The following is a 24530-nucleotide window of genomic DNA, read 5'->3' on the forward strand; positions in this document are numbered from 1 at the left end:
CATAGTTAAGCTTCACTTCCTCATGAACACTGTGACTGCTTCATTAGAGTGATTGGTGATTTACTGCTCTATTAGAGTATCTCGATCTTATATGCATTTTTTATTGGGATGAAAGGTTGAGGGAGGAGGGCACGTGTCCCCTGTGCTCTCCCCCCCCCCCTGGATCCGCCACTGGTGCATCCACCGCACTACTAAGCTATATGGCTGCGCATGGATGAGGTCACTGCTCCTTTCATGCTCGTATATATATACCAACAGCATGCATGCATGCACAGATTGCACACAATCACCTTCGCTGTATGTTTCCTCCGATTATTCGCAGTCAATAACGAGGCTCTAGCTATGATGCAGCTTGTTGTCATCCAGAACTAGAATTGTGCTTGTGCTCCATGGCAGACTTACCTGCAGGTATAGCTATAAAGGCTGTCACAGCATTTATGATCTTTCGTAGATATCGCCTCTTCCATCCTTTTCCGCCAGTTTCTAGCGACGCCACAATTGTACCTTTGCTACAGTAGCTAGCTACACTGCTACACGCATTTGGCAGCTACAAAATCACATCATAGTGTTGCTTGCTGGCAAAAGGAGTAGAGGATAACACTCCCGGATTGAGAGTCAACCTAGGTGCATTCCACAAGCACTCATCACCTCTAATACATCTACCTGACAGTGAATTGGTTACGTCTACTTTATAGATGACTGCAAGTGCAAGCTACCCTGATATGGGGAACTTTGCAGAATGGCATAGGAAGAGCTGCATTTGTAGCAACTGTGAGGTAAGAAGATGTGGATAATTCATGATTCGCTATTAATTTGTTGTCTATCATTGCTTGGCAGTGGGATCCGCCATCAACATCACCTAGCTACGTAAAGTTGTCAAAGGAAGTGACAAAAGTAGTTACTGATGCTTTCAAAACTTGGACTACTGATGATGTTTTGTGGTAGTACTGTAGATGAAATCACATAGTAAGTTCTGCTATAGTTCTTGGAAATGAGTATTTTGTGGTCTATTGAAGTTTGGCAGTGGAGAAACTTGTGATCATGGCTGGATCTTGTGAAAGCTATGAATGACACTGTACCAGGAATAGTATACATTAATTCAAGGTTTTCCACAGAAAAATATTGCCATAGCAATATTTTATTGTAACAAAATTTTTCAGATGCTATCTATGAGAACTATATTATAACTAGTGATGAAACAGATTATGAGAAGAAAGCTGCACTCAACGGCCAGAAGTAAAATAGCAAATCTACATTAATTTTAGTGATGTAACATTACATCCCTCAGAAAAAAAAGAATCCTGAAGGTGTCAAGAACTTCAATTTGTGAACTGAAAATTATAGTTGCTGTACAAATGATGTGCTTTATTACTTATTAATGAAATATGTATTGTGGGTAGTAAATACAACACAGGAACAAGACATTGCTAGCTATATTACTAGCGCAGCATAAAACAGATGCACAATATAGAAAATATTGATTTCAGCTACAGGATTTTTTACATCCGGTATGCATTTCACAGTGTTAAAATGTACATTTCTTCACTGCCTCATTTCCAGCACCATTCTAGATGCAGTAAATCTTTCTCTATCCTCTGAATGAAACTTTACTGAAATCTACTAATTTTCTAGTAAGTATGAAATGTGGCTGAAATGACAAATTCCATGCGCATTTTATACTCATTACCTACAAGTTGACATGGAACTTTTCACCCAGTGTATACTAAAAGTTGTTGAGTGCAAATAATGTATTCTTGCACTGAGATATGCCCTGTTGTGTGACAGGGTGTAGCTTGTTCCCACATGCCCTGTTTTCGCAAGCCCACTCACATTTTCAGTTTCTTTTAAAATATATAATAATTTTTTGAATAATAGCTTTGAACAAATAATCTAGCTGGAGGGCATGTGTGTGGTAATGTGACAGGGTACAGGAAACGAACATGGATGCTACAGTTTTATGATAATATTTACCATATAGGTTACATCACGTACACACATGACCTATATACAGTGTAGCACATCACGTGTACATATGACCTAGTATACAAAAGATACTATAAATCTGCACCTCACAAAGAGATCATACTGTATTGTGTACTATACAATGCCATACACAATAATTTATATTATTCCTCTCCTATATTCTCTGTGGGTGAGAATATAACTATAATTTAGTTATGGCATAAAAAAAATTGTAGCGATGGTAGAAAATAAAGGTACATTAATTTTGTTATTGTATAAAAACGCCTGTGCATAATACATATGGTGGATACTAATATCTAAACATATGTAGTATCAAATGCTGTTTTGTATTATAATACTTGCTGTACTATATACTAGCTATATAGGATTGTTTTTATTAATTTGGTTACTCAGGATGGTGGTAATTCAAATAGTGGAAGATGTAAAGATTATGTTGTACTCTTGGGTGTGTGTCCTTTGATACAGATGCAGTACCTTACATGGATTTACTTAAAAATATATATAGTAATAATGTACCACTGTAGTGGTTCATAATAAAGATTATCTATGTTTTTTACCAAACACAGACCTAAATGCCACCTTGAGGAGCTTCCCCAATCACAAAAGAAGCTTCAAAAGTTAACTTGTAAGAAGAATAGGTCTGCTGGAAAGTGTGAAGTCAAAAGGAACTAACATATGTATTTTTTAAAACATCTGAAATATGCCATTTCTTTCATCTTCTTATTATTTTATTTCCACAGGACTAGAACAAAGTATGAGTACTTTTAGGGTGTACAAAGTACATAACTTTCCTTCCTAGTATGTCTTTCTTCTCCTCCATGACCTATTTTTAAATGCATATTACTCCTATTCTCAAGCAAATTTGCTTCTTGTAGGTTCACTTTTCCATGATTGATCTAGCTGCACAAGTGTGCATGTGTATTATGATAAATCATATTGCTGACCACTGCATGCTATACACTGCCTATATAGTTGGATATGTCAAAATTGTGTAATAGTAAGGAAACGATACACAGGTGCTTGCTAACTCTGATAATATTAACTGACTACTGAGCAGCTATACTGTACATGATGAATAACTTAATATATACATGTTTAGTACTGTGTAGTATCAAGCATCACCAGTTATAGTTTCTACCATATCCATTGAGTCCAAATAGAGATCTCTAAGTGTTTAACATGCTGGCTTGTTTGACTCTTGTTTTTCAGTGATCTCTATTCCCATGTTTTTAATTGTTTACACCAGTTTTAAATGTTGCATGTGTTTCCTCGAAGCATTCATTTCTTGAAAGTGTGGTTCATGGAGTGGTCAACAAATTTTGTGGCGCAAAAAAATATATAAACATAATAACAAAATTTAATTTAATAGTAACATTTGCCATGTACTTATACAATGAATTGTAGAATTGCATCTATACTGTAATTTCATTGGTGAGTCTGGAATTATGTATTAAAACAAAATGTTGCTACTGTTCATAGTAAGTACGTAAAAATAAGTTACAATCAATGCTGCCATAAAACTCCTGTTATCAACAGTGCTTAGTTGGATAAAAATGTCTTTAATTATTAGTCACATAGTTATATGATGTTTGGTAGGTCACAATAGTATCCAAAATTACGAGACCGTGTGAACATGTCAACGTTGGTACTGAGTGGGAAAAATGGAACCATAAAGTCATCAGGCTGATGTCCTATGGTGGGAACAGTCACTGGTATATCATTAGGATACTCTGCATCAGGGTGTCGCTCCAGCCATTCATCAAACATACAATCTACCATGACATGGTGAGGCATGAAAAGAGGATCATTTGGTGATGATACCACATCATCCATTTGTCCTCTCTTATCAAGAGGAAGATTTGTGGCGAGATCACCTGCCCCAGTAATGGTATGAACCTAAACAAGAAAAGTGAAATTATTAATACACCGGCAATGACAAAAATCATGCAGTACTTACCGTGCCATGCATTTGTTGTTTAAGTGCAATCAATCGAGAGCCATTTGACTTTGTGAGGGAACATTCAGGGTCAAAAGTGGGGGAACAAAAACACATTCTGTCTTTACGGCATCTACGTATATTAAAGTTAACATTAGCATCAACAAAACTTCGATAGTTTCTTCGTGATAGAAAATTATAAGGTGGTCTTTCATATCTTCCAAAAGTCATGGCACGATTTACTTGCCGACTTGTAGGCCAGTCAGGATTGTTGCTACTGCAAGGGTTAGTTCCTGTGAATGGGCAACGTTGAAGGGGACCAGTGTTAACATTTGGATCACAAATCTGAAAGAATTTTTGCCAACATATTGTGTTCCATCCATCACCAACAATATCTCCAAATACACGAGGAAAACCACTGACATTCCTTGTTGCCCCAAGCCTCTTTTCAGTAAAGAGATCATCTGACAGTATTCCAGTAGATCTTTGAATTTCAATTCGCCAGTCCCAGTAAGGTAGCCTGAAAGTGTGATAGTCCAAGTGTCCCATGCTCTTTAACATGTGTTGTATTTCCCACTCAAACAACAAGTGAAAGTATTTGTGCCAAGTTGTGAATGCAGGTCCGGCATGAGCATAATCCAAACGAATCGATACATCTAAAATGTAATATGACATTAATGTCTGTACATTTATGTATTAGTATTAAAAAGTCAATTAACAAGTGCAGAAATGTATGTGACCATAATTCAAGTTTTGAGCCATCAAATTACATCATAATACACATACGCAAGTATCACTGCATGCAGATACAATGGATGCTTACTACATACTTATTTACAATACCTGGTGTAGCAGAATCTTTTGAAGCAAAGTGGTGAAGCCACACAAACAAATTATAAAGTGATACATTACTCATGCGGAGATTTGTGGTTCCTGGAACTGCCTCTTCTAATACAGCCACGTACCCTGAGTCAAATGAACGTGACTGAACAATAGTATCAATGAATTCAGCCCAGTCACTATCAGTGTATGTAGCAAGTGGTCGTCGGGGAAGAACTTGTGACTCAGAGCAATCAGGTCCATAGTGACCAAACTTACACCGACTACAGTCATATCCCGCATAATTTCCATTGCACTTACAGACCTGTGAAGAGAAACCACAATAATATACATGTCAGTACAACTAGCAATTGTACAATTATTATAATAACAGTCCATTATAGTAGAGTCATGCATAGGATCTTTTTAAGTATCAGTACTAACCTTGGTGAAGTAGTGAGGCCAATTGCGACGCACATCAGCACTATTTATGTCATATCCAGGCAAGTTCAAATCAGTGCACTGTCCCCTACCAGCATCCTGTCCACACACACCATCACTTGTAGTTGGACAACACTCCAAGTTTTCTAGACTTGTAACATCACTGCATGCTCTTGGTATTTGACCATAAGCCTCCTGCCCCAACAGACATAGCAAGGCAATGGCCATGAAAGAAACTTGACCACTTTGCATTTTAACTACAGTGTACAAAAATAAGTTGAAATAGCTACTGTAACACTCAATATGTAAGAGATAGACTAAATGTTATTTAGTTATTTATTTATTTATTAAAACTTTACAGTGTATGTGGTTGATAATTGATGTCATTTCACATGCATTGTATAGCTAGCTTTTCACATTAGCGCATAATTTGTGAGGCTGTAATTAGTAGAGATGGCCTCTATAATATATGCCTAATGAGACTCACCCATATACATATGTAGCACTCACCTAGTAGCTAGCTTCAGTTGACGAGAGAAATAGTTAAGCCTTCAATTGATATTCCCACGATAGCTAATGAATCCAGAAGTTTTCAGTTATGCTGCAGTTTGTACTCATGATTTTGTCTAATGTTCCACGCTTTATATACTTAGTGTTTGCATTTTATGCGTGGGCTACAGGATATCCTGCTACCTAGCTACCTCATCCAATTTATTTTGAAAACTTCCGTCGCAAATCTGGAGTAATTCGTGTGCGTGGGTTGTATGACAACGTGATCTAAACTTCAATTTAAACTTTCTAAAGATTTTAAGGCTTTGCAGTACAAGTACTACCTGGTCCTATATATACACTTAACAGCGTGGCTAAAGATTTCGTCTTAGCTGAATCATAGTGTACTTTAGCTACCATGCACTGGTGTGGCCACTAAATTGAAAACATCTCAGCAAACCGTTCATACCTTTGCCATTACCGGACATGAAAAAGTAAATGCTTTTCCAAAAGCACATACATGGCAATCCATAGTTTGACTTGTGAATAATCAGTTGAATCTTTTTGGAATGTAATTGTATATTGGATCATCTAGTTTGTTTGTGTGTGCTTTATTTGTTTATTAGTCTCCTTGCTATTTCTGCATGTGCTGTGCTTTTCAGTGGCGGATCCTGGAAGGAGGGAGGGAAAGGTAAAACGGGCATGTGCCCCCTTTCCCACTTCCCATTCCATCATCCCTCTCAAGAAAAATTGCATACAAGATCGAGATACTCTATAATGGAGCAGTCACAGTGTTCATGAGGCAGTGTAGCTTAACTATGAAGCTGTGACTAAAGGTTCTTTATATACTTTATAGTAAATACATTTGGTGAAGGGTAGTCATTATTGCTGTGACTTGTATATATAGTTAGCTAGCTACGTATGGCACACTGGTAACTACACACTTGCTTCTCAATATAAGAGAGTTGTTGACAGCTATTATAATTGCATCAATTAAGAGATTTAAGAGACCATAGCATGCAATTTTAAAGGTATGATATAGTTTCACATCTAATTGCCATTCTTTCCTAAACAAATATGAATACTGACTCGTATTCAGTATGATACAGTGAAGCCTCTCTAATCAGACGCTCATGGGAATAAGGAAATTGTGTAAAAATGGCACATTATTGATTATTAACAATGTCAGATTGTTGTAAGATATGTTGTGTAAATAAAGAACTTTTGGCATAGTTAATTTGACTGCAAATGAAACCATGCAGATGCAAGTTCTAATCTCCTGCTGGCTAATTTTATTGAGAAAAAAGTTTAAATGTTTCAATGTGTTCTCTGTACTGCAATCAAAACATTGCTATACTTACGTAGGTGATTTTTCAGCAAGCAATAATATATGGTTATGCAAACAATTATCTACGCAGTTTTATCAGCTCTTGTGAGTCAGAAATTACGGAGACCAGTAGACTTTTGTTCTCTACTCCTTCATATAAACTTCTATCTCAGTAATACTGCATATTTTCAAAAATATATCATTGAATACTGCCCAGTTTTCATCTTCAAAGATTTTAAGACTGGAATCTAAAAGCTACTAAATGATCACAAGGATTCTAGAATGTTTTAAAAGGAGCGTAAACCTAGTAGTATAAAGATTATAAGGAATAGAACAATAAAAAACTGAAAAACGTGTATTCTTATTAAAGACAAAAATATTTAATTTGTGTGAAGATTTCTTAAAAGTGCCATAAATGCATAAGCAAAGTTAATATTGTGTAAAGGCTTCACTTATTTCATGGTAGAAAAGGATGTATCCTAAACAATCAAACATGCATCATATCCTAATAGATCAATTACTACTAGGTGTGTTGTACTAATTTAGTTGACATAACTGTTATTTTACAAGTACCACAAATACCTGAATAAAGTTAATATGAGGAAATTAAGGGCTTCACCTGTTCTATGGTAGGACAGGATGTATCCTAAGCATGCATCATTTCCTAGTAGTAATACAGAATGTCAATTATTACTAGTTTTAATTCAGTATCAAAGACATTTTTAGTCAGGGCCATGTAATGTATGGGTATACATGTACATCCTGCTCTATACTGCTGCAGTAGTGTGACTGTTATAGTAAGCATGCAGGAAGTATGTAACACACAATCTTAACCATTTTATTGTAACTAGGTGGGATCTGTATAAAAATCTTATAACGTTTCCAAATTTCCATGTTTCAAGATTGATTATTCATAGCTACCTGTTCATAATGATTACTTTAGCTTATCACTATAAATTTACACTAAACAATAGTGGCATATTAGGGATATAATGTCAAGAAGCTTCTTGACATTATATCCCTAATATGCCACTATTGTTTAGTGTAAATTTATAGTGATAAGCTAAAGTAATCATTATGAACAGGTAGCTATGAATAATCAATCTTGAAACATGGAAATTTGGAAACGTTATAAGATTTTTATACAGATCCCACCTAGTTACAATAAAATGGTTAAGATTGTGTGTTACATACTTCCTGCATGCTTACTACAACAGTCACACTACTGCAGCAGTATAGAGCAGGATGTACATGTATACCCATACATTACATGGCCCTGACTAAAAATGTCTTTGATACTGAATTAAAACTAGTAATAATTGACATTCTGTATCACTACTAGGATATGATGCATGCTTAGGATACATCCTGTCCTACCATAGAACAGGTGAAGCCCTTAATTTCCTCATATTAACTTTATTCAGGTATTTGTGGTACTTGTAAAATAACAGTTATGTCAACTAAATTAGTACAACACACCTAGTAGTAATTGATCTATTAGGATATGATGCATGTTTGATTGTTTAGGATACATCCTTTTCTACCATGAAATAAGTGAAGCCTTTACACAATATTAACTTTGCTTATGCATTTATGGCACTTTTAAGAAATCTTCACACAAATTAAATATTTTTGTCTTTAATAAGAATACACGTTTTTCAGTTTTTTATTGTTCTATTCCTTATAATCTTTATACTACTAGGTTTACGCTCCTTTTAAAACATTCTAGAATCCTTGTGATCATTTAGTAGCTTTTAGATTCCAGTCTTAAAATCTTTGAGAAGCACAGCTTTTTCAGTTTTTATGGTTGTTCTATTGTACACAACTGCACTGTTAACATTGTAGGCCTTAATGGCAACCCAGAACTAGACTTGTAAACAAGATAATCACCTTGCACTGTACAATAGAACAACCATAAAAACTGAAAAAGCTGTGCTTCTCTTTTACTAATTGACAAAAATATCTTTAAACAATTCTTAGCAAGTACCATACATGTCTATATTGAGTAATGGCTACACTTGTAGGAAAGGAAGTATCTTATACAATTAAACATGCATCATATCTTAATAGCAACACAGAAGATTAATTATTATAGGTTTATTGTACTAATTTAGTTGACATAACTGTTATTAAGTTACAAACACTGAATTACGTAGGTCATTGGATGCTGCTCAAATTTCTTTTTCAATGGTTTAAAAGATTAAAGTCTAAAGTCTAATGATCACAAGGATGCAGTAAATAAGAGGCTTGACAAGCAGTGTCTAAGCTTAGGAATCTAAAGATTACAAAGAATAGAAAATCGTTTTAAAAAACTGAAAAACCTGTCCTTTTTTACTAAAATTTATCTGACTTCCTGTTACAAGTACCACAAACACCTGAATAAAGTTAATGTTGAGTAACGGCTTCATTTATTTCATGGTTGGGTGTAGTTTGTGCCCAGATTCCCTGTTTTGGCAGTTTCAGTCACAAATAATATAACTATAATATAATCTTCTCCTAGTTTCTATGGCCGAGGATATATGTACCTGTAAGTTTATTTTGACAAATGTCAGCTATGATAAAACAATGATAAAAAGGAAGCTGTACGAATGCTACTTGGCAGGATAATTAATCATGATTATCAGAGCTTTACAGTGACCAGCACTGAATATCTGACAGCAATTTGTGCTGCAGCCTTTAGATTACCTTATACCATCCATGATATACTGTAGCCCTGACTGTACAGTAAAATTATGCCTTTGATGCTGAATTAGTACAATATTCAGCTAGAAATATTTTATATTCTGCTATTAGGATATGATGCATGTTTGATTGTTTAGGACACATCTTTTTCTACCACAGAACAAGTGAAGTCCTTATTCAATATTGATTTTATCCAATCATTTATGTCACTAGCGAATTCTTTAAGGAAGTTAGATATAATTTCATCAGTTTTGATGATTATTACATTTTTTAATCTTTAGACTCCTATATAGCTATGTATACTCATTGTAAAGCCTCCTAGACTCTTTGTGATCTTTAGACTCTAACCATTTAAACCCTTGAAGATAAAAATCTAGTGTGCTAATTGCCTCAAGAGTTGTTTATATCCCACACAAATGAACATGTGGAAAGGGAGCAATAAAAATTAATGATATCATATTATCCTTACTCACTTATTGCAAAGTCATGATGTCACAACAATTATTTACACAATTAATTATGGTAGCCAGGATAGTTGAATAAACTATATGTTAATATGAGTATCCATTTCTTTAGCTTTAGGAAACTAGACCAGTGGCAATTAGATCTCATTTCCTTTTAATTTGCCTATCATGGAAATACTCCAAATCACTTGATGCAATTTTTTCAGTAGCCATTTGTGGTTTCCAAAAGGCTCTCATAGCTGTATAGCTAGCAGTGAATCATATATAGGAATCAATACCTACGTAGCTCATCATAACATGTCATATATACATCACGTTATTCTATTGAATGTACAATGATATACAGAACCCCGTAACAAGCTGGGAAGGCTCTCTCATGTGGACTCTTCACTGCAGAGGTAGCTACAGAAATGCAAGCGACTTTGTGCTTTAGCTAACTACTCTAAACTAACAATGTTTTTTTTTGCAATTTAAACACATCATACAACAACTATGCATAAAAACTTAAGTAATATAAAGTACACAGGATGTGATACCACAAAGTTCCATGCATTGTTAACCAAAACAATTAAACCATTACAGCATGATCTATCCCATTCATCTTACTACACAAGTCTCTATCATAGATCATAGTGTGTGTATGTGTGTGTGTGCGTTTGTGTGTGTGTGTGTATGTGTGTGTGTGTGTGTGTGTGCGTTTGTGTGAGTGTGTGTTTGTGTGCGTGTGTGTACGTTTGTGTGTGTGTGTGTGTGTGTGTGTGTGTGTGTGTGTGTGTGTGTGTGTGTGTGTGTGTGTGTGTGTGTGTGTGTGTGTGTGTGTGTGTGTGTGTGTGTGTGTGTGTGTGTGTGTGTGTTAACTTAACTTAACACAATATTAACTTTGTTATGTATTTATGGCACTTTTAAGAAATCTTCACATAAATTAAATATTTTTGTCTTTAATAAGAAGTGCAGTTTTTGATTTTTCGCTTCCTTATAATCTATATACTTCTAGGTTTAGGCTCCTTTTAAAAGCATTCTAGAATCCTTGTGATCATTCAGTAGCTTTTAGGTTCTAGTCTTAAAATCTTTAAAGATAAAAACTGGGCAGTATTCAATGACCTATTTTTGAAGATATGCAGTAGTACTGAGATAGAAGTTTATATGAAGGAGTAGAGAACAAAAGTCTACTGGTCTCTGTAATTGCTGACTCACAAGAGCTGATAAAGCTACGTAGATAATTGTTTACATAACTATATAATATTACTTGCTGAAAAATCACCTACATAAGTATAACAAGGTTTTCATTGCAGTAGAGAGAATACATTGAAACATTAAACTTTTTTTCTCAATGAGATTAGAATTGACATCTGCACAGTTTCATTTTCTGCTTCTAGTCACATTATCTATACCAAAATTTCTTTATTTACACAACATATCAATGTTACAGTTACCATTTAATCATCATTGCTTTGTTCAACAAGGATTTCATATTGTCCATCCAAGTAGTAGATTTTGGTTTGGCTAGTTATTGAACAAGTCATGATGAGATTGATCAAAGAGTCGTGAAAGACTGCAAGTGGAAGTAGAATCAGTTCTCCTGCAGTGAATATGTAGTATTGACAAATGTGCTGAGATCTGCAGAACTTGCTATATACCATTAGGGATTTATAACCACTTCCAAATGCCAGCATAAGTATAATTAGATTGATTACCACAATGATACATAGCTACCTATTGTGCCCAAAATTATGTGCATACATAATGGCATATCCTTAAGGGACAGTCTGCAGGCTAACCTTCATTTATACCACATTGCTTTGTGATTAAAAATATCAACCGATCAACAAAACTTTATTTTAAAAAACAATTTCTTTTCCAATAAAACCAAGAACAAACATGAATTTGTGATGTTCTCTTACATAATTGTTAGTAGCGTCAGTAGAGCATCGCTAAGTAAATATCGAGCAAGTTGTCAAAAGGTTTTAGTCAAAAGTTTTAATTTAATTTATGATTGTAAATCATGACCATGCCACTGATATTCTAGCTGGTGCAAAATTGTTTGTAAATGTGACTGATCTGCAAAAAGGGGTCGTATAGCCTTTTCAAACTTTCAAGTTTCAGAACCTCCTCTTGTGTTTAACCTATCACCTTCAAATTACACTCACTATAGGCTGGGGGTATATACTGTAATGAAATGTCAACTGCACACAAATCAAATGATGGGCTGCCAAGTACATGCTACCAGAAAAGACTATAAACCCCTTGTTGCACAAGTGTTATTATAATTATAATATGACAAATATACACAGCAGTTATTCGCTTAAAATCACAATTGTCTTTCCAAAAGTTATGATTTAGGCATAATCATGGATGACACGGGGAAAAAAAGAAATTTCAGGATATTACTTGGTAGGACAATTTAGATATATAGTCAGGGCCACCCAGAGAAATCAAGGGGCCCAGGGCAAAGAGTTAAAGTGGGGCCCCAGAGCATCCAAGCTGTAAGTTGAAGACCAAAGAAAAAAGTCATTACATGCTGACAATGACAATAGCTACCCTTCACCAACCATATATCCATATTTATGAGCTTGCTACACTGCTCCTCTGAAGAATACTATGACTGTTCTATTAGATTATTTAGGTCTGACAGTATATCGATCTTTTAAACATGTATTCAAGGAACCCTTCATGAGGGCCTCCTGGGGCCCCTTTCAGGCTGAGTCCCAGGGAAAAATGCCCGAGTTGCCCCCCCCCTCCCCCCTGTGGGCGGCCCTGTATATAGTGACAGTTTGCTATCATGTAGAAGATAGTTAATAATGTGTAATTTTATAAGATGCTTTTAACTAGCTAGCCTAACCTGATTGCAGGGACTACAAATATAGTGCTTGAAGTAAGTACTTTTGAGCTGTGTATTGTCATGATTATCCAAAAAGTCAAAGTAAAGAGAGTTTTTGTGTGAAGAAGTGTTCATAAATAGGAAAACTGTTACAGTAGGGATTTCTGGAATGTAAGTTTGCCAAGATTGAATTTGGAAGCAATTTTAGAGAAATGATTGAGATCTAGAAGTAACTAGCAAGCTGAAGGGACAAAATTAATAATATAAGAACTACATAATTTGTTACATACATACAAGCCTTGTATAAGGCAATTATATTTATAGTTGTTGTGGCTGCTTTGGCGCATGCCTAGACTACATGTTGCTGCCGGTATTCAAGTCACCACTGAGTCTGAGAATTTTTTCTTCATCTTTTAGTTAGCTACATGCTTCTAATTCCCTTTGGGGATTTAAGCATTTTCACAGGTCCTTAGTGGGATAGCTTTCACAGACTGTAAAAAAGAAAATTAAAACTAGTTGCAGTGGCGGATCTAGGATTTTTAAAAGCATGTTTCTGAAAATTGGTATAGCTAAATAAGGCATCTGGTGACAATTATTTGGAAAATTTTGAGATTTTAGAAACTCTGAGATCAGATTTCAGGCTATTTTTAGTTAGAAATTCAATGCTTTAAACTGTAAATAGTTACTAAATACTATAGCTAACTATAGGGCAAATATGGTGACTACAAGCTGTAGCTTTGATTGCTCTATTAGAGTAGTTACTTGACTACTCTATTAGAGTATCTCAATCATTTTTAATGCAGTGGGAGACGAAAAGTGAAGTGTTATTGAGGGTTTAATAGGTATAAATGGTGTTAGTTAAGTGCAACTGCGTGCATGCATGTATGCATGCCACTGGTATATAGTTGTTTGCTATGACAAATTGTCAATACAGCATTGTTTATGTATTGAGAATGCCACTAAGCTAAATTTAAAAGGGGGTTTCTGTCGAAACCCCAGAAACCCATCTGGATCCGCCACTGAGTTGGATTGTAAGGAAATTTTTAATCAAAGAGTAGACCACAAAATGGAAATGGCTATACCTCAAGATTGGTTCTTGAGGTAGCTACTTTTAGTGAAACTCTTGTTAGTAGTAAATAAGGAGGAGAAAACCATCATTATTATAATGAGGCACAAACATTTACATTAACATTAAGGAATCCTCGGTCACATGCGACCACCAGACAGGGTTGGTTAAAAACACCTGGGTGGGCATGGCAAGGGAGCACAAAACATAAAGTAAGTATACATGCATGTACAGATAACTAACTAAAGAGTCAGTCTGGGGAAGCAGGAAACCACTCACGACAATCCCTAGCCATAAATATTCTTTGAAATGCTGTAATATACTTCTGCGAAGCAGAATCTAAAACTTTCCTTAGAGCTGCTTTTGACACTAATATATCCTGGTGAACAAAATGTAACAGGTTCCATAAGTCTTTTACACAAGAAGGCTGGTAGTGGCCTAGAACGCTGATTTCAATAGTTTCGTAATAGATAGAAACATTCAAACGATCTAATTCTGCTAACAGTTGCTGATACTGTACTTTGTTCTGCTTACGTAACCTGGCTGACTGAAGATGGTGTTCTGAATCCAATGGACAGGTCAACATATTGTAAAAGAATCAAGATTCAAATGCATCATAGGCTCAGGCCTAAGCCACTCTGAATTTACTGTGCTATATTGGACTATATCCTGATCTGTGTAAACAAAAGTCTCACGCAGCTAAATAGCTTTGAAGTTACATAGCTAGCTACGTATCTCGGGAACGCTTGAAGCAATTTTGCTCAAATCATATGTGTGGTATGTGGGGTTATTATTATTATTACTGTGTAAACCTCATGCAGAGTATACACTATGAACACAGATAATCATACAAATGAGTGCTATAACAAATAGTGTTCTAGTTTATCTTTAAATTCATCTAAATTGTTAATCATCACCAGTGACTCAGGGAGATTATTCCACATCTTGGTAGTTGAAGGTAGGTAGGTAGGAGTGTGCAAAGGTTTCAGTTCTGATGGAAGGGATGGTATAGCGACAGGAGTGACCTCGTGTGACTGAATCCAATGGTGTCAAGCTTATGGTGGTTTCGACAAGAGTCTTCTCAATTTTGTAAAACAATAATGCACCTATCAATGTAATCCCCAACTACCACTAATACGGGCTGAGGTGGGAGAAGGTGGGGATTTGCATCAATGAAAATTACAATTCGCCACCTACTGGAGAAGTACTAGCGATGCAAACCCCGACCAAGCCTCGACCTACAAACCCCGGGAATACTGGAGCTAGGAGGGGATTTGTGCGACCGTGTGGCGTTAGTCTAGTGATGAGTTAGTTTGAGTGGATTCTAGTATGAAAGTAATAGCTAGCACCCGAGACACTTGCACCCGAGACACCCCTTCCTATAAACTGAAAGTACACACCTTGCTGTCTGAGTGAATTTCTTTAGTGAAGACAAATCCCCACTATATATGTCGGGGAAATTTAGCGATCAATTCCCCCACCATCCCCGACCTTCCCCACCCCCAGCCCGTATTAGTGGTAGTCGGGCATTACATTGATAGGTGCATAATAGTTTTAGGCAAGCTCGCCTGTTTGCTAGTGTGGGCCAGGATAAATGGTTTAACATACTTGTAACATTACTGCATCGGGAGTAGTCATTCATCACAAATCGTGCCATATTACGCTGTATCCTCTCTATTTGATATATCTGAGTTTGTTGAAATGGGTCACGGGTACTGAAGGTTTCGGGCGTGTCCCGGCCACAGCAAAAATCGTCTTGTTTCATAAAGGCTGTACAGAGCTACTGAGGTGCGAAAATCGAGTTTTCTTTCTTCCTGTCAATATATCCACGGTGTTGCGCGCCGCCTTGGTTTCTTGGGTCGCTTGATTCTGTGTTAGATACTGAATTGAAATATTTTAAGAAACTGAAATATTGTGGAGTGTTGTGTAAACCAACGTTGAAACCGGGTCGGGTCATCCGGGTCAACCGGGTCGCATTTTCTTCGGGTCATCCGGGTTCGACCCGGTTTACAGATTATCCGGTTTGGATCACGTGAGAAACGAAATTATTCGTTTGACGACGTTGAAACTTATAAACGCTATCGCGTAGCTCTTTCGTGAGCCACGCCCATTTATCGCGTTACAAACATACGCTCAGCCACGCCCATTTATTAGTAATGCAGTATGTAGCACGAAACTGAGGGTATCTATGGTGAGGGGTAGTTATCGTCAGTAGGTGATGACCTTTATTTATTTACTTTTTTATTTTGGTCTTCAACCTACAGCTAGGCTGAAGTTGCAATTCCAAAGTCTGGATTTACTCAACACAAATCGAACGCTCAAAACATAGTCTCGCTCGCTCCAGACTAGCCGAAACATAGCCCTTATCGCACGCCTCGGCTTTAATTAAACCGGGTATATCCGGGTCACATCCGGGTCAGGCCAATTTTTTTTTTGGGCCCACTTCTGACTTAGAAAATTTTTCCCATTTGGTGAACTTACCGTTTTTGTTTGTTTTACGTAAAGTCACATTCCTCAGGGGGTTGGTGAATCTCGGGGACAAAACCCTCGAATCAACCCAGCTGGGTCCCTCAGGGTTCTTCTCAAGTGATGTAGCGAAGTCAAGGAGCGAATTATACAGGCAGCTAGTCTTACTACAGTAGGTGAAGATTTCCTTTGCCAACTCACAACACTGACACGAGATGACTGAAACAGATTCGCCATGGGCTGAACTTGCTGGAAGTGGAGGAAATGAAGGCTATAAGAACATGAAATAGTGAACACTGCCATATCTATATGGTATGATAGTGTAAACTGCAATTGTTGGTTAGTTGGATTTCCTGAGATACATGAGTAGCTATCCAGGGGCGGATCCAGGGGGGGGGGGGGGGTGGCTTAGGGGGCTGAAGCCCCCCCCCCCTTCATATTTAGGCTTTACTTGATCAATATGCTGAGTATTATAATGAAATTTTGTCTCAGCATAATTACATGATCACTAATAATACAAATACTCATAAAACTACCTGATAAACATCTTTCCAAGGTATTATCAGTGGATTTATGCTAAAGCTTATGCAACAAGGACCCGGATCAGCATTGGAGGTGTACAAGATCGAGATACTCTAATAGAGCAGTCAGCTAACTACTCTAATAGAACATTCACTGGAAACATGTAGTTTATTTATTTATTATCAATTTTTGTTGGTTCTGTTATGGAATTTTTCCAAATCTGCCTGCACCTATACGTACAATGAAGTGCATTGGTCTGTTTAAAGGGCTTCATTCATCTACTTGTGTAGTTAATATGTATGGCAATATTTAATTCAGGTACACAATTTCTATTCAAGTGAAACTGCTCTCAGATTCAATCTTGTATTGTTCAAATTTCAAAATTTTCCACTTTCAGCATCTTATTCTAACATGCATCTATTCAGTGTTGTGCAATTGTGAGAGGGGTGCATCATGTACTTGGTTGTCTGTACCTACCCAAACTTTTCCATTAGCAAAATGCTTTAGAGAGCCATACCTATAATCTAAAGGCAGTATATAAAATATCTACAGGCAGAAAATATTATGAATTTTATGTGGAAATGTCTCCAAATTGCAGTATTTTAGCATCTATTTTTTTCAAAAATTTCCTGGGGGGGGGGGGGGTGCCCCAGACCCCCCTAGTTCCAGCATGCAAAGCATGCTGGGAAGTGTGCTTTGCACACCTCTACCCAAGAGTTTAGTACCTTGAGTTAGCCCCCCCCTTTTATAAATCCTAGATCCGCCCCTGCTGTCTTCATTTGATATGCCAGTATGTCAGTCATTCAGTGTCCAGTTCAGGTGACCCCACCAAAAGCACAGCTAAGTTTGCATCATTTACTCAGGTGAATTGGCAGGGAAGCACTCATTTTTTTTGTGGGTCCACTTCTGAGTTAGAAATTTTTACATTTTGTGAATTTACCGTTTTTGTTTGTTTTACGGAAGTCACATTGTTCAGGCATATATTATATATTCCCCACCTAGGGAATATATAATCTATGGCTTGCCATTTTCTAATCCTTTTAGTGTACTAGTTTCAGTAGTAGGTGTTCTAGAAGCAGTTCCATTGGGAGCTATAAAATATACCATTATTCAATACTATAGTGCTGCTGTAGTGAAGCTTTATGTTTACTAAAGGAGATTGGTCATGCATCATAACCCCGGGCATGTCTATGCTTGTATTACTGTATGTTAGAAGTGGTGCTGGTAATCACGTATTTGAATAATTGTTATGTGGTTGGCATATTTGATGACACAATGTGTGTTAATATTGCTCATTGTTTCAAATTGTCACAGGGATGCACTGATATAGAGCAGATGACTCAGGAGACACTGGAGCTGAAGGCAAAGACCTGCTTCAAGGCAGGCATCTGATGACACAGCTGAAAGACGAGCTAAGGAACGAGATGGATATCACCAAATAGCCGAGCTTAACCTTGCAGTGTAAGGGGGTGGGGTTAGACTGATGATAGTCATGTGAGATAGAGATAGTGTTTAGTGGTTTCTACAATAAGCATAATTGAAGCCTTACTACAGAGCCCAGTGGGAGTGGTAGCACGGACCATAAAGGTGGGTGTGGTGATATGTTGTTGCCATCTTGGTGTGTGTTGTGAGGGCCATGTACTTCTCCAGCCTCAGAATGGCTGTGTTGCCAAGGGGATAAGGGAAGCATTTATTGACTATAACAAAGTGTCCACCCACATGATCAAAGCTGCTGCAGGACAGGTGAGCACCAACCACATTCACTCAACTATTATTGTTGCCATGGTTACACAAAGAAGCATCATCACACAAACTACAATTGTGATGTTACCGTCTTAAAGAGTTCTACTTCATCATGAAGAAAACTAATGATGCCGTGGCAACTGGTGGCATGTACAGGTGAGCAGATGCTACAGTATGTAACCAGTCATGTCCATGTATCTGTCTGTCATCACAGGACTAATCTTGACTACTGACATTCAAGAAACACACTTCACAAGTCTTAGTTATATACATATACTATCTATGAGAACACTCACCAGATAAGATCCTCAAGTGGATAGTATGAGTATTTGTATTAATACACCATCATCAATACCTCTATAGGCATCATTAGAAAGTACTGGTTCCAGTACAAAAAGATTGCTGTTGTGTATTTTTGCTTATTTGCAAAAAGTACATCGTCTGACTGTGGGGTATGGTCTTGTAATGCAACTCTGTGGCGGTCATTTGACAATGTTCATTAATTGTGATAACATACAACATGTATGTGGCTTTTACATGTGCATATCTAGTATGACATAGCTGTACCTGTTCTCATGACACCTATGTAGTTGTCACTGCTAATGTGTGCATACCATTAGAGCAGGGTTTTACAGGGGGGAGGAAGGTGTTCACAAAATTTAATTTCACAGATTGGCAGTTCTCCATGCAAATTTCCCCATTCAAAATTTGCAGTTTACTCAAAGTGGCATTCCCGTTTATGTGATGTCAACAATTGTTTAAACTACTACACTGTCACTTTATAATGAATCCAAAGAACAAATTGTTAGAGAAAGGGCCTATATATATATACTACCATATCAGATTGGTTTTTTAATCAGCTTGATAATAATGATTAATGGTGCACCCTCCTTGCTATCTAAGCCAAAATTTTCTATTTACTATCATTTGTTTCCAACAGAGAATTGAAGTTCCCAGCTATGAAATTCTGTTACAGACTGGTGGATTAATGAACTTAAGGTGACTGATATGTTTATAAGGATGATGATGGATAGTGAACCTTTATGTATCTTGTACAGGATGGATTATTTAATCCAAATGATGACATGCACAAGTAAACCATGTGTTTGTGTTGAATGTTTTGTTATACTTACAAGGATGACATTTCTTACAATATAATATGTGTTGTACACTGACTCAAATTTAAATATTGTGTTAAATAATGATCTGAGGTGTTTCTTGAATGTCAGTAGACTCAGTATAGGTTTGTCCTGTGATAAACGGAAAGACAGACAGATAAATGGACATGACTGGTTACATACTGTAGCATGTACTCACTTGTACATGCCACCGGTTGCCATGGCATCATTAGTTTTCTTCACTGATGAAGTAGAACTCTTTAAGGTTACGGTAACATCACAATTGTAGTTTGTGTGACGATGCTCCTTTGTATAACCATGGCAACAATAATAGTTGTGTGAATGTGGTTGGTGCTCACCTGTCCTGCAGCAGCTTTGATCATGTGGGTGGACACTTTGTTATAGTCAATAAATGCTTCCATTATCCCCTTGCTGAGGCTGGAGAAGTACATGGCCCTCACAACACACACCAAGATGGTAACAACACATCACCACACCCACTTTTATGGTCTGTACTACCACTCCCACTGGGCTCTGTAGTAAAGCTTCAATTATGTTTATTTGGTAGGCCCATTATGATGGCGGAAATGTGAGACAGTAGTATGCTGTTGTCATGCAAACCTTGTGTTGCAACAGCTATCACTATGGCAACATGTCACATAAATCAGGGTAGCTACATTTCGTGTTGGACTAGTTGAGGTGTCCACAGTAATGTTAACCTTGCCTAACAATGGAGTGGCACAAATGATTGTGTAAAAAAAATCACACAACTTATCATACCAGTGTCTCTGAAGTTGTCATCATGGTGATGGTGCCGTACAATTCATCTCATTATGAAATACCACAGTCAACACCTGTGACAAGATCACACAACCTCACAAGATAATACACAAGTAACTGGTTCCCACATATCACCTTTATTTTGTACTATGCGATTTGTCACAGCAGTGGCAACAGTATCGATATGCTGCACAAAACGGTTTGCTAGACAATGGCTTTGTTAGCTTATAGTATAATAGTTGAAAACACCCACAAAAAAATTCTTTCATCATAGCCTTCCCAAATAGCACTACTAACAAACCAACTGCTGCCACAATAAGGATATCATAGAAGTGGTCATTAATACAGTACATGAGTTTCGTGTCCCAACAACGGACCAAGTTAAACACCAATTGGGACCTATATACTTGACACGGTCACTACTGTATATTGAGGTAGTCTTATAAATGAGGTCATGAAGTACATCTCAGTTGTGTTTGGGACCTATATACTTGACAAGGTCACTATATTGAAGTGGTCTTACAACTCTTGGCCTAGTGACATGACCGTATTTGTCATAGTGGGTTCACTCATTATATTACAGCCACACAACACCCAAAACACTACAGCAGAACCCCTCTATACAAGAGAATAATTATACTTTATAGTTTACGCCAGCACAAAGGAAGAGAGTTCCACTGTATCACACAGAAATGATAAGATCACGCACCTCTCTTTGCTGTCTAATTCAAGTCATCATCTGTTGTACCTGACTAGCTCTCTCTTCCTAACAACCAATCAGAATAGCTCGAAGTTTAAAGACATCAATGCTAATTACCATTTTCTTTTGAGCTTCTTCCAGTTATTGTAGCAGATTGATCCTATCTTCTAGTTCCTGTGATGATGTCATATAAGCTCATGTGATGTCACATGACAACAGAGTACACACCTTCTTATCTGTGTCCCCTTGTGTGATGACCACTTTTACTGCTGTACGTTGTTTGTGCACCTCTCCCTCCTCACGTACAGTGTGGCCTTGTGGTAAACAAAGTGTGACTTGCATAACGTAAGCACCCACTTAAAAAGTCCACAAATTTTGACCCAAACTCAATGTCCGTTTGCCATACACTACACCGTAGTGAGGCCAGCCAAGTTAACAGATTATACTCACTGGCTTCTTCACTCACTAACTTGCTACTTCTAGTTGTTCCTTCAGTGACACATTCCCCTGTACAACAACAAAGACAACTTCACACCGCTACAAGCCTCACCAACTAGTAACAGCTTTACTACTCTCCCCCTAATAACTATTTACACATTAGGGATACAGGTAGCAGGATGCTCTGGGAGCAACAATGTTTTTGAGATTAGCAAGTTGTCTTGCAACATTGTAGAAAACCACTAAACACTATCTCTATCTCACATGACTATCATCAGTCTAACCCCACCCCCTTACACTGCAAGGTTAAGCTCGGCTATTTGGTGATACCCGTCTCGTTCCTTAGCTCGTCTTTCAGCTGTGTCATCAGATGACTGCCTTGAAGCAGGTCTTTGCCTTCAGCTCCAGTGTCTCCTGAGCCATCTGCTCTATATCAGTGCATCCCTGTGACAATTTGAAACAATGAGCAATATTAACACACATTGTGTCATCAAATATGCCAACCACATAACAATTATTCAAATACGTGATTACCAGCACCACTTCTAACATACAGTAATACAAGCATAGACATGCCCGGGGTTATGATGCATGACCAATCTCCTTTAGTAAACATAAAGCTTCACTACAGCAGCACTATAGTATTGAATAATGGTATATTTTATAGCTCCCAATGGAACTGCTTCTAGAACACCTACTACTGAAACTAGTACACTAAAAGGATTAGAAAATGGCAAGCCATAGATTATATATTCCCTAGGTGGGGAATATATAATATATGCCTGAACAATGTGACTCCCGTAAAACAAACAAATACGGTAAATTCACAAAATGTAAAAATTTTCTAACTCAGAAGTGGACCCACAAAAAAAATGAGTGCTTCCCTGCCAATTCACCTGAGTAAATGATGCAAACTTAGCTGTGCTTTTGGTGGGGTCACCTGAACTGGACACTGAATGACTGACATATCAAATGAAGATAGCTACTCATGTAGTCTCAGGAAATCCAACTAACTAACAATTGCAGTTTACACTATCATACCATATAGATATATTCAGTGTTCACTATTTCATGTTCTTATAGCCTTCATTTCCTCCACTTCCAGCAAGTTCAGCCCATGGCGAATCTGTTTCAGTCATCTCGTGTCAGTGTTGTGAGTTGGCAAAGGAAATCTTCACCTACTGTAGTAAGACTAGCTGCCTGTATAATTCGCTCCTTGACTTCGCTACATCACTTGAGAAGAAGAAACCTGAGGGACCCAGCTGCGTTGATTCGAGGGTTTTGTCCCCGAGATTCACCAACCCCCTGAGTAATGTGACTTTATGTAAAACAAACAAAAACGGTAAGTTCACCAAACGGGAAAAATTTTCTAAGTCAGAAGTGGGCCCAAAAAAAAAATTGGCCAGGGTCAGTGGGTCATCCGGGTCAGCAGTAAATTAAACCGGGTCAATCCGGGTCACATCCGGGTCAGTGGGTCAGTAGTAGTGACCCGATTTCAATGCTGGTGTAAACAACGTATCACATAATGGCTCAGTTTGCAATTAATAACGATATCATATGATTGTTTCCTTTCCACTTGTCATAAAATGAGTTCATTTATGTGTGACTGATAATGAACTCTTGAAGTGATTATCACAATAGCTTATTTTCAGATTTTTCCACATGCTTGAATAATGCCTTCAACAACTACAGTATCTTACAGTACATACATGGAGATAATCTTATTGGCAGCATTACTGGATACAGAAAAATACTATTTCATTTGACTCAGTACATAACAAAAAATTAAATTGATTATAATAATTATTATGAGCAGTGTTTGGGCAAAGTGCTTTTTTACAATAAAAGAAAGGCACAGAGGACCTACAGTCCTCCTAACCTCAAAAGGCACATCCCACTGGTGAGTTTGTTATTGTACCTTATAAGATGGTGGCAGTGCATTTCTTTGTTTGGCCTCTAGCCGTGCAACTGTTTTCAGGATGTGAGGCAGGAAGTGAGGCTAAAGGACCTGAGTTTTGGCAATTTTTATAATTTTATATCGGACCACCTGTTGGTGTTTTGTTACATTTGATGCTGTTTTATGTATTATGTGGACTAGTACTATTCTGTAAAGGAGCTTTTCGTTGCGTAAAATGTCTCTATGATGATTTTGAAAGGCGGAATTTTAGGTGCCACACGAAAATTTCTCCTGAATCCCTACTTCAATAAAACCGTTTGATACTTTTACAGGGGTACGTCATTCTATTCATGTGAGGCCATTATAATACTCAATCGGCAATCCATCCTTCAATGAATTTTTCATTTAGAAAAATGTACATAATAATTATGACAAATCTCATTTAGTTACAGTAACTACTGCATTGTCCATTGTGGGTGTGGATATGAATGTAGGTATCTACGCCTGTACGTATCATATTCATGTGTAGTTACCACAGCTGGCTAACACAAATCCTATAATGTACTGACAGTTACAACAATAATGTATAATATGTCTTTTATACAAATAGTGAAGGGATTTTAATTCTGACTTATTCAGTAGTTATCACATATTATTTATATGAGTTGGTCTGTCAGAACATGGAAAGTTGGTGCAAACTACGCCACAATGCTCAACTGGTTGTATCTCAGTAATAGAACAAACCAATTGCATTCTGTAACTTGTGTTTTGTACATAGCATGCAATTAAATGCCTAATAAGGGCTGAAATTTGTATAAAAATGCCACAATGGCATGAAACA

At 37.2% G+C, this 24530-nt stretch overlaps 1 protein-coding gene and 3 long non-coding RNA genes across 11 annotated transcripts; 2 read left to right on the forward strand and 2 right to left on the reverse strand.

Moving 5' to 3' along the window:
* Positions 1 to 283: 283 nt before the first annotated feature.
* On the forward strand, positions 284 to 1392 carry LOC136245449 (uncharacterized). Its single transcript, XR_010695865.1, has 4 exons — positions 284 to 408; positions 452 to 966; positions 1017 to 1104; positions 1161 to 1392. It is a non-coding gene; the product is annotated as an uncharacterized lncRNA (long non-coding RNA).
* A 1899-nt stretch (positions 1393 to 3291) lies between these two features.
* On the reverse strand, positions 3292 to 5789 carry LOC136247398 (tyrosinase-like). The gene is made up of 5 exons (XM_066039078.1): positions 5690 to 5789; positions 5183 to 5436; positions 4763 to 5063; positions 3941 to 4575; positions 3292 to 3879 (listed from the first exon to the last, which is right to left on the reverse strand). Exons 2-5 carry the CDS (start codon positions 5429 to 5431, stop codon positions 3562 to 3564), a joined length of 1503 nt encoding a protein of 500 aa, XP_065895150.1. The 5' UTR covers positions 5432 to 5436; positions 5690 to 5789; the 3' UTR covers positions 3292 to 3561.
* Positions 5790 to 16803: 11014 nt separating this feature from the next.
* LOC136247400 (uncharacterized) lies at positions 16804 to 20034 on the forward strand. Of its 4 annotated transcripts, XR_010697492.1 has the most exons (8): positions 17782 to 17876; positions 18328 to 18600; positions 18664 to 18756; positions 18810 to 18912; positions 18971 to 19075; positions 19120 to 19208; positions 19697 to 19755; positions 19815 to 20034. It is a non-coding gene; the product is annotated as an uncharacterized lncRNA (long non-coding RNA). The 4 variants fall into 4 exon arrangements; XR_010697490.1 differs by lacking the exon at positions 17782 to 17876 and adding an exon at positions 16804 to 16830 and having other exon boundaries at positions 19697 to 20031; XR_010697491.1 differs by having other exon boundaries at positions 18813 to 18912; positions 19697 to 20032.
* LOC136247399 (uncharacterized) lies at positions 19798 to 23062 on the reverse strand. 5 transcript variants are annotated; one of them, XR_010697486.1, is made up of 10 exons: positions 22975 to 23021; positions 22834 to 22918; positions 21583 to 22236; positions 21472 to 21528; positions 21364 to 21420; positions 20655 to 20728; positions 20376 to 20598; positions 20234 to 20312; positions 20074 to 20180; positions 19803 to 20006 (listed from the first exon to the last, which is right to left on the reverse strand). It is a non-coding gene; the product is annotated as an uncharacterized lncRNA (long non-coding RNA). The 5 variants fall into 5 exon arrangements; XR_010697485.1 differs by having other exon boundaries at positions 19809 to 20006; positions 21583 to 21861; positions 22090 to 22236; positions 22834 to 23058; XR_010697488.1 differs by having other exon boundaries at positions 19798 to 20006; positions 20070 to 20180; positions 22834 to 23062.
* Positions 23063 to 24530: the final 1468 nt, after the last annotated feature.

The sequence above is a fragment of the Dysidea avara genome, chromosome 2 (assembly GCF_963678975.1).
Source record: "Dysidea avara chromosome 2, odDysAvar1.4, whole genome shotgun sequence".
Lineage (NCBI taxonomy): Eukaryota > Metazoa > Porifera > Demospongiae > Dictyoceratida > Dysideidae > Dysidea > Dysidea avara.